The 14,135-nt window shown below is 36.6% G+C and overlaps 1 protein-coding gene across 2 annotated transcripts in view; it reads left to right on the top strand.

Annotated features, from left to right (window-relative positions):
- The window catches only part of IPO7 (importin 7), a 58,285-nt gene extending 48,496 nt beyond the window's left edge, over positions 1-9,789 (top strand). For both annotated transcript variants that reach the window (XM_034995548.1, XM_034995549.1), the window contains exons 20-25: positions 1,623-1,718; positions 2,423-2,643; positions 2,736-2,941; positions 4,316-4,522; positions 6,696-6,812; positions 7,665-9,789. In XM_034995548.1, the coding sequence (XP_034851439.1) occupies positions 1,623-1,718; positions 2,423-2,643; positions 2,736-2,941; positions 4,316-4,522; positions 6,696-6,812; positions 7,665-7,762 (945 nt within the window). In that variant the 3' untranslated portion in view covers positions 7,763-9,789. The remainder of the gene's footprint in view (positions 1-1,622; positions 1,719-2,422; positions 2,644-2,735; positions 2,942-4,315; positions 4,523-6,695; positions 6,813-7,664) is intronic.
- Positions 9,790-14,135: the final 4,346 nt, after the last annotated feature.

The following is a 14,135-nucleotide window of genomic DNA, read 5'->3' as shown; positions in this document are numbered from 1 at the left end:
CCCAGGACCCTGAGATCATGACCTGAGCAGAAGGCAGACACTTAACCGACTGAGCCACCTAGGTGCCCCTGTCTGCCCTGACATTTTATTATAGTTATAAATGTTTTTGATGTTTAGAGTGCCTGGAGCTTACCTTAGCCTACTAGTTCTTTGCTAGCCTTTGAATCAAAACAAGGAAAGAACTTATTTGAGAGATATTTGAAAGGCTCAAAAATAAAGATGTTTTATAAAGAAAATTTTTGTAGGTTACAGGTTTATGGAGGCTTTACAGAAATTATTTAGTAAATAGCAAGATTGTAAAAACCAAGGGTTTACTTAAAATGAAAGTCAAAAGTACTGTGCCATTTCTTAGAAAATCACAAGTAAATGTATGCTGAATTTTTTTTTTTAAATGATTTTCTTACACAAGAGATAGGGGATACAGTTGTTGAATTGGGGTCCTTCAATATCAAAGTCAGTATAATTGGGTAATATTTGCATTTCTAACAGTGCTGAGAGACAGCTAGCTGTTTAACACCAGGCATTTTAGGGGGCGCCTGGGTGGCTCAGTTGGTTAAGTGGCTGCCTTCAGCTCAGGTCATGATCCCAGGGTCCTGGGATCGAGCCCCACATTGGGCTCCCTGCTTTTCCTTCCCCTCCCCACTCATGTTCTCTTTCTTTCTCATGCGCACGCTTACTTGTGCTCTATCTCAAATAAAATCTTTAAAAAAAAACATGGAATTTTTAGAAAGGCTTGTCTTCATTAATATCTTTTCTTTCTGAACACTTAGTCACAAAATAATCATCTGGTATACTATTCATTATTTATTGTCAATTATATAGTTTATGTTAATACTCTGGGAACGGTGATATCTGTCTATAAGATCTACTTTCTTTTCCAGAAGTTACCTGTAACACTTAAGAGTACTCTAAGTAGCAGGGCGAGTCCATGTTTTTTATTTCTTGTTTGGGAATAGCATTTGCCATCAACAAGCTGCCTCTTCTTCCAGGGACACTATTTTTTATTTTATGAGACTTGTGTAGAGAAAGGGCTTTCCTAGCAATGTCAGCTTATTATTATTATTTATTTTTTCTTGTACTTCTTTACATAAGAGCCTTCCCTAAGAAAGGTAGGGTGCTTTAGCTATGATGGTCGTATGAGAAGATAGTGATTTTCAACATGGCTGTAGTTCAGAATGGCACTGCAGGGGAGGTGATTTGCTTATACTGTAGACCAAGATGCGCGATTGAGGAGATACAGCTAACCAGCGACTCCAGATCCTCATAGTTGCTTTATAGTCTGTACAATGAATATTGTAATCATTTATATTAATTAACTATAATATTTTAAAAACTTCAAAGACTGGGAGGGGGGTGGGAGGATGGGTTGGCCTGGTGCTGGGTATTGAGGAGGGCACGTTCTGCATGGAGCACTGGGTGTTATGCACAAACAATGAATCATGGAACACTTCATCTAGAACTAATGATGTAATGTATGGGGATTAACATAAGAATAAAAAAAATTATTTAAAGCAAAAAAAATAAAAATAAAAACTCCAGAGACTATAGACGGAGGACAGATATTCTCTGATTTAAAGGTTTCATGATGCCTCATTGCAGTTTTATATTTCCGTGTTGATCAGGTTCTTACAGGAGTTGCAGGAGAAGATGCAGAGTGTCATGCAGCAAAATTGTTAGAGGTCATCATTCTACAATGCAAAGGGCGTGGCATTGACCAGGTCAGTGAGGCTAACTATTAGTAATTCCCGTTTGAGGTTTCATAGAGAGAATCTTTCCCTCCACCTTTTTTTCTTTGGGGACAGCTGTGTATTTTGTATATTATTGTTTATTATGATACTAGATAACATTTTTAAATTATTGGTTTAAAATTTAACCAATATATAATGATCATTTGTTTAATGTGTATGAAAATATGACTGGCAAGTTTTATGGCTGTTACCATGCAAGGTAAGATTTTTTTATAGTAGGCTGTGAGAGTATTGTTTGTCACATAATCACTTTGCAGTAAGATAGATTTAGTTGTTAAATTTCCGTGGTCAGTTTCCAGCTTTATGGATATAATTGAAATACAACATTATAAGCTTAAGGTGTATAATATGAATTGATACAGATGTATATATTGTGAAGTGATTACTACAGTAAGGTTAGTCAATAAGAATATTGTGAATCCAGCTGGCTATTGTGAGGCTCTAATAGCCCCGTGAAGAAGAAGACTTCCTCTGCCTCTGGAGGGGCAGAGGAAGGGGCAGAAAGAATGTCTTCTCTAAAGTTAGATTTCTCAGTGAATGCCTCAACAGTAAAAACTATTAGGTCATCTGATGGAGAGAAAAAGAGGTTAGTTGAGGCAACAAGTTAATATGGGTAGGATGGTTAGACTGCTGTTACTTAAGGTTTTGGAATACTTTGCTGTCTTTCTTTCTAGTGCATTCCCTTATTTGTGGAAGCCGCTTTAGAGAGACTGACAAGAGAGGTGAAGACAAGTGAACTTCGGACAATGTGCCTGCAAGTTGCCATTGCAGCTTTGTATTATAACCCACACCTACTTCTCAACACCTTAGAAAATCTTCGCTTCCCTAATAATGTTGAACCAGTTACAAATCATTTTATTACGCAGTGGCTTAATGATGTTGATTGTTTCTTGGGGTAAGTGACATATACTGGATCTTTGTTTATTTAACTTTGTGAGAAACTCTGCTTATTAAAAACAAGAAGAAAATCTTTATTTTATTTTTTAGGCTTCATGACAGAAAGATGTGTGTTCTGGGCCTTTGTGCTCTTATTGATATGGAACAAATACCACAAGTTTTAAATCAGGTTTCTGGACAGATTTTGCCAGCTTTTATCCTTTTATTTAATGGATTAAAAAGAGCATATGCCTGCCATGCAGAACACGAGAATGACAGTGATGATGATGATGAAGCTGAAGATGATGATGAAACAGGTAAGGGATTTGTGGTGGAGAAAGCCAAACTTACCTAGTTAGAAATCGGTGGACTTTTTTTTTTTTTTTTTTTTAAGATTTTATTTATTTATTTGACAGACAGTGAGAGAGGGAACACAAGCAGGGGCAGTGGGAGAGGGAGAAGCAGGTTTCCCGCGGAGCAGGGAGCCCGATGCGGGGCTCGATCCTAGGACCGTGGGATCATGACCTGAGCCGAAGGCAGATGCTTAATGACTGAGCCACCCAGGTGCCCCTGGACTTGTTTTTTTAACCCTTCTGAAGAAATGTGGAATCATACCCAAATGCTTTTGTGTTAATTCATTCATAGAAAGATTGCCTTACTTCCTGCTAGAGTGTAAGGTCTGCGAAGGCAGGAACTTTGGCTAGATCTCCCAACATGTAAAGCAGTTCTAGGCATTTATGGTTTTTGCTGTTGGCAAACATCTATCATCTGTTAGTGCTAAAACCTAAGTATACCTGCACTATAAAAATAATTTGATCAGCTATTGGCTAATACATTTCACCTGTAGGACACTATAGATTACAAGAGTATAAATTGATAGAATGTTGGTTAAGAGAAATTATTGTAATGGTTTCAGAATAAGATAGGTATTGCCATTTTTTTTATGATTCACCAACTTAGCCTTAAAAAAAAAACTCCCAGGGGCGCCTGGGTGGCTCAGTCAGTTAAGCGTCTGCCTTCAGCTCAGGTCATGATCTCAGGGTCCTGGGATCGAGCCCCGCATCGGGCTCCCTGCTCAGTGGGAAGCCTGCTTCTCCCTCTCCCACTCCCCCTGCTTGTGCTCTCTCTCTTTCAAATAAATAAATAAAATCTTTAAAAAAAAAAAAAAACTCCCAGAAAATGATATAACATAAACTATATTATTTTACTGTTGGTGTTTGGTTTGGTATATCCCGTAAGGCCCAGAGCACAAGTGCTGAATCTCATATTATGTTCAAACCTCTGGTATTAGGAATTGTGGTTGGGTTTCTTGGATTTCTATGAGAATTTTTTACTCTATTTATTGCTTAATATTGTATTTATTTATTTAAATATTTATTAGAGAGAGAGCAGGAGTGGGACGGGCAGAGGAAGGGCAGAAAGAATCTCAAGCAAACTCTGCGCTGAGCACAGAGCCCAGCTTAGATCTTGATCTCATGATCCAGAGATCACGACCTGAGCCAAAACCAAGAGTCAGACGCTTAGCTAACTGCACCAACCAAGTGGCCCGCTGAATATTGTATTTAAACACCAGTTCCTGGAACTTGAATTTATTCAGTTGTGATTTGTAATTTACTGACTGTGATCACTGTCAGTTTGTTGAGTAAGAGAATACTTCGGTGTTAACAAATGCACCTATTTATGGCTTGCAGAGGAACTGGGGAGTGATGAAGATGATATTGATGAAGATGGGCAAGAATATTTGGAGATTTTGGCTAAGCAAGCAGGTGAGGATGGAGATGATGAAGATTGGGAAGAGGATGATGCTGAGGAGACTGCTCTGGAAGGCTATTCCACAATCATTGATGATGAAGATAACCCTGTTGACGAGTATCAGATATTTAAAGCTATATTTCAAAGTAAGTCAACTTGTTATATATAATTCATATAGCTCTATATGATCCATTTCCCTGAACCTTTCTGTTCTTATTTGTGTCTATCACTTAAAGAAGGCTTTTTAGGGATATCAAACCCAAGCTCGACTGTGATTGAAGGGTTGGTAGCTAAAGTATCCAAAGTTACTACTGTTGCCATAGAGTCATAGAGTATTTCCTCATTTTATTATTTTATTTAGATTGTCATATTGAAATATGCATATTATAGGAAAATAGTATAGTTCAAAATTTATACAATGACAATTCCTCTTTCCCACTTCTTTTTTTTTTTTTTTAAAGATTTTATTTATTTATTTGAGAGAGAGAATGAGATAGAGAGCATGAGAGGGGGGAGGGTCAGAGAGAGAGGCAGACTCCCTGCTGAGCAGGGAGCCCAATGTGGGACTCGATCCCGGGACTCCAGGATCATGACCTGAGTCGAAGGCAGTCGCTTAACCAACTGAGCCACCCAGGCGCCCTCCTCTTTCCCACTTCTGATTTCTAACCTTTCAGCATTCTCCAGAAGTATCCACTCTTAAATCTGTTTGTTGCATGTTTATGTATTTGTGTATCTTTTTTTTCCCTCCGGCTAAAACCACAGTTAACTTCTGAGAATTTGACCATTTTGAACATTAATGGTGTTGGAATCCCTTTTGTTTTTTTTCCTGTAACACATTGTATGTGGCTTTACCATCCTTTACTTGGACTTCAACAAAATAGAACATCTCTGTTCTATCCAACTTAAGAAATTAAAATTGGCACTATATTTGAAACACCCTTTTCTCCAGAGTTACAACTGTGCTGTCATTTCTATGTATTATGAGAACTTTGTTGTAGAATAAATTCTCTGATAACCAAGGCATTAGTCTTCCAAACCCATGACAAAGCAATTATGATGCAAGGTTACAGAAACAAAGGAGTGGTTTCTGAGCTACATGGCAGGCAGCAAGAATTGATGGAGGTGCCAAGAATTACTGACTTGTTTTTGTCTGTGACTTTGTATTTTATAGACTTAAATACATGTTAATCCCAAAGGATGGTTTATAGTAGAGGGCCTGTGCATAGTAAATGCAATAAAATAGAAATAGAAAAGCATGTGATGGGTTGTCAGATCCCCGCCCCCCAATACCTCAAAATTACTGTGTTAAAAACTTCTTTTGTGGAAAGTCTTTATAGAGAACTTTTTTCTCTAACTCAGCACACACCTACCCCTTTGTATAGGTACTTAATTGAAATAGGGAAATACATGGTCGGACTCGATACCCTTATACGTCAATTTATCTAGTGCATGTTTTTATGAAACACTGAGATTTTTTTTTTTTTTTTAAGATTTTATTTATTTATTTGACAGAGAGAGACACAGCGAGAGAGGGAACACAAGCAGGGGGAGTGGGAGAGGGAGAAGCAGGCTTTCCGCCGAGCAGGGAGCCTGATGCGGGGCTTGATCCCAGGACCCTGGGATCATGACCTGAGCCGAAGGCAGACACTTAATGACTGAGCCACCTAGGCGCCCCAACACTGATATTTTAATACCTGGTCTTGTCACATGCTGGGAAAATTTGTTATCCACTTATTACAGATGGGGTTTGACCATTATTTTAGGCTGTAATACAAAACGTGAGCATTATAAGTACTGCAGAGCTACCATTGGAAAAAGACATGTTTTTAAGAAAGGTTTTTGACGGGGCAGTACAGAACAAAATAAGGCATTTATTTTGCACCATTCACTTCTTTCTTGGTCTACTTAATGTTTCTGATTTTTGTTTTTTAATTTCGGGATTTGAGAATTCTAACCAAAGTAGCCTTGATCAATTGCTTTTAACTGTGAATCTTTTATACAGGTTGGGTTACTTTTTAAAGTTTCCCTACTTTGTTACTTAATTATATAAGTACTGGTTTCAGCTCTTGATTTCTTGAAAGCTAGAGATATGAAGTATGAGAATGATTAGATTTTTTCAGCATAAAGCCAAACCAGAATTTTTTTCTCCCTATATCTTTTGTTTTCACAAATAACTTAAAGTAACTTAAATTATTTTTGGGAAAATATAAAGTAGATTAGAATTTCAGTACTGGAGGTGAAGTAGAAGGAACATATTAGAAAGGAACTACCAGGCCTCTCATATTATTGCCCTTTTCCCCCTTGTTTTCTTTTTGATAGCTATACAAAATCGTAATCCTGTGTGGTATCAGGCTTTGACTCATGGTCTTAATGAAGAACAAAGAAAACAGTTACAGGATATAGCAACTCTGGCTGATCAAAGAAGAGCAGCCCATGGTATGTCAGTTGACCACAACCCCTCTTTAATGCAATTGATGACTTGATACAGCTTTAACATTTTATATTAAATGATTCAAAATTATATAAAAGGTACAATTGTTGCAGGTGACAGGAATTATGAAGGAATAAAGGAATGAAATGAAGAAATGAGTTCTGTTTTTGGCCATAGTTGACTGATTTTAAGTGTAGTCAAAGACTGCTTTCAGTGTGCAATAGCTTTGATAAAGTTGCTCAAGCTCATGGTGATGGCTTGTTAGTGGAAAATTCTATTAAAAGTATAAAAAAATTTTTAGGTTAGAAAAACTATGCTTTTTCTTAGAAATATTAAAGGAAATCCCAGACATCATCATATCTTACCATCTTTAAACATTTCAGTATGCATTTCAGGAAAGGACATTTTAGATAATACACAGCCTAACAATTTTCTATAGGTCTTAGTACCATTAGTCAGATTAGTTTAATATTCAAAAAAGTATCCTCCTTACAGAAGGCACAACTTTCTATTATATTTGGATTTCCCTGCATTAGATTCATTAGCTGTTACTCCCTTTGTTGAAGACTTGAGTTCTGATTCAGTATTTGACTCAGAAAGGTGTATTTAAAGACTTTTTTTGTAACATCAGAAAGTGAAAGTTGGCCAAGAAGTCTACAGCATACAACATGAGGGTTTATCGTCTCTCTATAATGTACCCCTTCCCCTCTCTTACTCCTGTACAAGAGAAGGAGGGAGAGGACAACTTTGGAACTAGTGGGTTTAAGCTTTTGTTAATGTCTGTCAATTCCTTCTCTTCTCCAAAGTAGTAAAATGATCAAATACTCTATTAAACTTTCACTTACTTGTTTTTTTAGAATCCAAAATGATTGAGAAGCATGGAGGATACAAATTCAGTGCTCCAGTTGTGCCAAGTTCTTTCAATTTTGGAGGCCCGGCACCAGGGATGAATTGAGTTATCACTTTCTTTCCTGCTGTGTGATTGTAGTGAAGAGCTTGTGTTCCTCCTAGTAGTGGTTCCAGAACTGGTTCATGTTATCTACTCTAAACTAATTGATCAATAGATGGACAAAAAAACCCCAGGAGGTTGGACCTGATCATGCAACTTGGCACTGAAAAAGAAACCAGAGGGATTTCGGGGGGGGAGGGTGGTAATTTGGGGGTGGTATTTTCTTTATTTTTTGAAGAAAGTAAGATTCTGACTGAAAGTTCAAGTGACACTGTGGAAATCTGAAACGAGGGGATGTCATGAAGGCAGCTTTTCTTTTTCTGAGGAAAAAATAGGCATGGGCTACAGGACTATTTAAAATGTCTCATTTACAGTATAAGCTCAAAGGTAGATGTAATTTTTACACCTATGAGTATTTGTCCGATTTCTGTCTCTTCCTCACCATTGGGTATCTATTCTTTATATGTAAATAAGATAAGGTAATCGATAGCCTTATTCAGTCTTCATCATTTTCATTCATCAAAGATTGTTCCTATGTAGATTATTGGACATTTATTGTAGCACTACATAACTAAAAAAAAAATCTGTAAATGAATTAGCACTTTCATATTGAAACAAGCCTGCTAGCCTATGTATAAAATAGCAAAATGTTTGCTGTTTATAAAAAGAAGGGATGTAATGGGGTGGGGGGCAGGGTAATTTCAGGTTATTAATTTAAAAATGAACTAGCAATTTTGTACCTGGTGACTTTGTGGTGCACTCACCTCTGATAGTGACTTGAATTCGGTATGTTAAAAGGGGTTAGTGATATTTCATTGCTGCTAAAAAATGGCAACTCCCTCTGTGTCCTGTTTTTCTTAAAGCTCTCAGTGTACAAGTGGAGACTTGGATACAAGACCTTACTGTATCAAATAAGAAAGGTGATATTTGAAGCATGTAAATTGGATATAAAGTTCTACTCTTAAAGAGTTGATCAAAGAGTATGGCTAAACATCTATATATGCAATCTATTAAAAGAACTTAATTCGGCTATTATGTCTTGATTTGATTGCAGTTTTTTCCTAATTATAAAACTTTTCCCTCATTGGCCTGTTTTTATCCTGTACCTAGAAAGAGTGCAAAATGCACACTTTTAAAATTTAACACCTGCCCATATTCCCCTCCCCCCATATCCCCTACCCCTCTTGTTGGTGGTATCTGATCTTAAATAGCTAGGCTGAAGGCACACGGTTCCCTCCAAAACCACTATTGATACCACTGCAAAAAACAAGCCAGCAACAAAGACAATGTGGAGAGGTTGCCTTGCTTCTCTCCTAACTGCATGTTGAAAAATAAGCCTTTATTGATCTTAAACATCTGTCAGATGAGTCATACATTGGGTTATTTTTTTATATACATGTATACACACAATATTTCAAATTGAAAGCAACATCTCAATGGATTCAAAACTATTAAATGCTGTTGTCTATAACAGACTAGGAAATTTATAACTGTAAAAATGAAACATGCACATATTGATATTTAAAATGCATAATGAAGAAAACCCATTGGTGTTGTGTTTTTCTTGTATGCCAATAATTAAGCCACTACTGTTGGCACTGTTTGGTTTTCTATTTTAACACTGAAGGAGTGAAAGTATTTCCTATATTTATGAATTTACTATGAAAATCTTGGCAAAAAAAAAAAAAAGTTGTCTGTCTAAAATGTGTGGGTGAAAACTGTTAATCAAGTGTGTTTCTACTTTTTTTTCCCCCAAGTTGGACACCATCTGTATACCCTAGGTTGCTTAAGGGGATTTCACTATTATATAAAATCAATAAAATTAAAATGGAGTAGTTGTATATATGCAACATTGTGTACAGAGGGGATATATTGAATAGTATTAAACATTTTCGTCTTCCTTTACCTTTTATCCCTTAATATCTAGTCTACTTTTTTAAATTTCAGACTTCAATGCTCTTTGAATTGATAATTCCAATTTTCACATTGTTATTGGAAAACCATATCTAATAAAGGTTTTAGTTATTCCCATGCACAGTATGAAAATTCTCATTTGCTTAGCTTTTATTCTAAGAAAATGTATTGGTATGTCTTTGAGAATAAGTTTTATTGTCTCCTCTGTCATACAATCCAAACTAATCTCCATTTATAGATTTTAATTGAAATTAAAGACCTTAAAATTAGTTTTCAAGTGTTAGTTTTTAATGTATCATATATATATATATATCTCAGTGATTTACAGTATTCCCTTAAATTTAACATCAAATTATAGTTTCATACAGATTGTGCACCTTGATATTTGTCAGTGCTTCTGGATAAGGTTGTAGGACTTTGGATAAAAGTATTTACAGACTTGTAATTGGTTGCATGTAGATATTATTTAATATACAGCCTTTCCCACAGTTTCACTAACCTGTAACTTATTTAATTTATAGAAGTTAATTTTGATTTTGTTTGGGTTTCAGTTTTTGTTTTGTCAAAGTGTAGAATCTTAACTTTTTGTTAAACTTAAGCCATCTTTTTTTTTTTCCAAAACATACTCATTTATCACCATTAAAGGAAGTTAATCTGTTTCTCTCCAGGTAATAAAATGGTGATTGCTAAGCTAACACACCTTATCAAGATAGTGACTGCTGTCCTCTCCTCTGGAAGAGACCAGAGTGTAGAGCAGGGGTGGCCAAACCACAGCCCTACGTGTAGGCCCTGAAGCAAGAATGAAGAAAAAGTCATTAAGAACTGTATTAATATGACTAAACCATGTCTTTGGGAAGATCTAACACAATGCCTTAAGCATAGTAGTGTTTGTAAAATGAATGGCCTAAAATTACATTAAAACATCCATCACAAAAATGTCATTTCTGTTTTATATAATTTAAAATTTGGTGAAGATTGTGACCTTTTTTTTTTTAAGCATTCCTGAATTCTACGTTTTACCCTTGATGAAGTTGGCCACTCTTGCAGTAGCACTTTGGTGAATGTGGTTCTTACAAAGGGAAACTAGGTGTCCAGCTAGAAATCCAGGATTTTACTAATATGTAGGGAGAAACTGTCTTTTAAGTAACTTTTTTAGAAGTAACACACACACACCTCCCTTCCAGGTTTTTTAAAGCATAGGTGACCACTTCTTTATATATGTCTAGATTCTGCTTTCATGTATAGATTGACATTTGTCAGTACTCATATTGTTATACTCAATATTTGGATCCTGTATTTAAATGCTTCCTATCTGAGTCTTAAGATTTCTTTTAAAATCCTTTAATAAACTCAAACTAGAAATACAGGGGAACTCCTCAAACTGAAAAAAAGCATTACCGAAAACCTAAAGCTAATTAATGGCCATGGTGATGAGAAACTAAAAACTTAACCCCTGCAATCAAGAACCAGACAAGCAAGTTCCCTGTTGCCACTTCTATTCAGCATTGTACATATAAGGCTCTAGCCAGGGCATTTAGGCAAGAAGAAATAAAAGGCTTCCTTCTAGATTAGAAAGGAAGAAGTGAAACTATTTGCAGATGATGTGATCGTGTAAGAAAGCTTACAGGAATCCCCACACAAAAAAGCTGCTGACTTCATCATGATTGCAAGACACAAGGTTAATATTCAGTTGTATTCTATACAACAGCAGTGAAATTAAGGAAATTCCATTTATAACCCATCAAAAAGTTTAGCAAAACTGAAAACCTGTGAAAATTATAAACACTATTGAGAGAAGACCTAAATAGATGGAAAGACATCCCATATTCATGAATTGGAAGACAGTATCATGAAGATGGCCATCCTCCCCAAATTGATCTATGGTTCTGTGCAATCCCTATAAAAACAGCTACTTTTTTTTTTTTTTTTGCAGGAAATGACAAACATAATTTGTATGGATATGCAAGGGACTCAAACTAGTCAAAACAATCTTGAAAGCTGACATGATTTTGTAGTCATGACAGGGTCTTGGTGTAAGGATAGACATCTTACGCTGACTGATGGAATAAAATTGAGAGTCCAGAAATAAACCCTTAAGTTTATTTTTGACGAGGGTGCCAAGACCATTCAGTATAAGAAAGAATATTTTCAACAAGTGGTTCTGAGACAGATATCTGAGGTATCTACCTTCACACCATACACACAAATTAACTCAAAGTGGTTCAAAGATTTAAACATTCAAACTCCAAAATTCTCAAAAAATATTGGCATAAATCTTTGTGACTGAATTAGGCAACAGTTTCTTGGATCTAACACCAAAACAAGCAACAAAGGTTAAATGGGTAACTTGAACTTCATCAAAATTTTAAACTGCTTCAAAGACCAGAAAGTGAAAGTTTAAAAACCCAGAGAATGTGAGAAAATATTTGCAAATCCTGAATATATAGAGGACTCTTAACACTCAACAACAAACCCCAATTTAAAAAGGAATCAAGGGGTACCTGGCGGGCTCAGTCAGTAGAGCATGTGATGATGGGTTCTGGCCCCATGTTGGGCGTAGAGCCTACTGAAAAAAAGAATTTCTCCAAAGATAAATGGCCAGTATCCTACAAAAAGATGTTGAACATCACTAGTCACTAGGGGAATCACAAGGAGATATATCACACCTACTAACATGTCTGAAATAAAGGTGATCATTACAAGTTTGGTAAGGATGTGGAGAAATTGGAACCCTCATACATTACTGATAAGATGAAAATGCTTATCTGTCGTAGAAAAGTTTGGCAGTTCCTCAGATTGAAAATAGTGTAACCCAGAAATTCTCCTAGATATACATAATGAAGAGAAATGAAACACATGTCTGCACAAAAACATGGACACAATTGTTCATAGTTGCATTATAGTCAAAAGGTAGAAACAACCCAAATAACCATTAACTGATGGATGGATAAATAAAATGTATGGCCATACAATCAGTTGGATATAAGGCAATAAAAAGTAATGAAGTATTGTTTGTTACATGCTACAATGTGGATGAGCCTTGAAACAGTGGAAGAAGTCAGACAAAACATTCCATTTATATGAAATGTCTAGAATTGTCAAGTCCAGAGACAGAGTGGTGGCTGTGGGGGTGGAGAAGGAATGAAGAATTACTGCTAATGGGTGGCACAGGGTTTCTTCTGGGGATGATATTTTGGATTAGACAGTGGTGATGGTTTGTACAGCCTTGTGAATATACTAAAAACTACTAAAGCGAACACTTTAAAATGGTGAATTTTATAGACTCAATTTTCAGTTTTTTCTTAAAAGTCAAATTTGGTTAAAATTCTCTAAAAAGTAACCTGAAATGTTTCTAAATTAAAAAGTTTTACTCATGGTTATTCACTTGTAAATGGTCTATAGAGTTTGGGAGTAAATAATTACAGAGATTGTATCTCCCCATATTTTGTTTTGCTACTAGTTCCTGTTTTTTTATTTTTATTATTAAGTAACTCTGAGCCCATTGTGGGGCTCAAACCCATGACCCCAAGATCAAGAGTCGCAAGCTCCACCAACTGAGTCAGCCAGGTGCCCCATTCATATTTTAAATCCCATCACCCTGTCAAACAGCCCTCTTACTGTAATTGGTGCCAAAGTTTTGGAGGTGGATCCTTAAAATTTTTTTTTCCTGTAAATGTTGCATCACTGTTGTATCTTTTTTTTTAAGATTTTTATTTGTCAGAGAAAGAGCACAAGCAGGGGGAGTGGCAGGCAGAGGGAGAAGCAGGCTCCCCTCTGAGCAAGGAGCTGGCTTGGGACTCCATCCCAGGACTCTGGGATCATGACTTAAGCTGAAGGTAGACACTTAACCAACTGAGCCACCCAGGTGTCCCACTATCTTTTGATATAATACATAGTATTAGGAATTTAAGACTGAGCCAAACTTTTTTTCTCAAAAAAATTACAGCACTTAGTGTTTTTCTATAAAATAGTACCAATCTTACTGCTTATTTGGAGACATGAGCTTCACTTTAAAAAAAATTCTTGGGGCACCTGGATGGCTCAGTTAAGCATCTGACTCTTGATTTTGGCTCAGGTCCTGATCTCAGGGTCATGAGATTGAGCCCCCTGTCAGACTCCACACTTATTGGGGAGTCGGCTTGTGATTCTCTCCCTCTCCCTTTGCCCCTCCCCCAGGCCCATGTGTGCATGATCACTCACTCTCTAAAAAGTAAAAAAAAAAAATTTAATTTATTTATTTGACAGAGAGAGACACAGTGAGAGAGGGAGCACAAGCAGGGGGAGAGGGAAAGGGAGAAGCAGGCTTCCCGCTGAGCAGGTAGCCCAATGCAGGGCTCGATTCCAGGACCCTGGGATCATGACCTGAGCCGAAGGCAGACGCTTAACAACTGAGCCACCCAGGCGCCCCTAAAGTGAGAATTTTTTAAAAATTTTATTTTTTAGGGGCGCCTGGGTGGCTCAGTCG

Source organism: Mirounga leonina, unplaced genomic scaffold, assembly GCF_011800145.1.
Source record: "Mirounga leonina isolate KUSES-001 unplaced genomic scaffold, KU_Mleo_1.0 Mir_92, whole genome shotgun sequence".
NCBI classification, from domain to species: Eukaryota; Metazoa; Chordata; class Mammalia; order Carnivora; family Phocidae; genus Mirounga; species Mirounga leonina.
The sequence above is the reverse complement of the archived record's forward strand: the minus strand, read 5'-3'. Positions and strand labels throughout refer to the sequence as shown.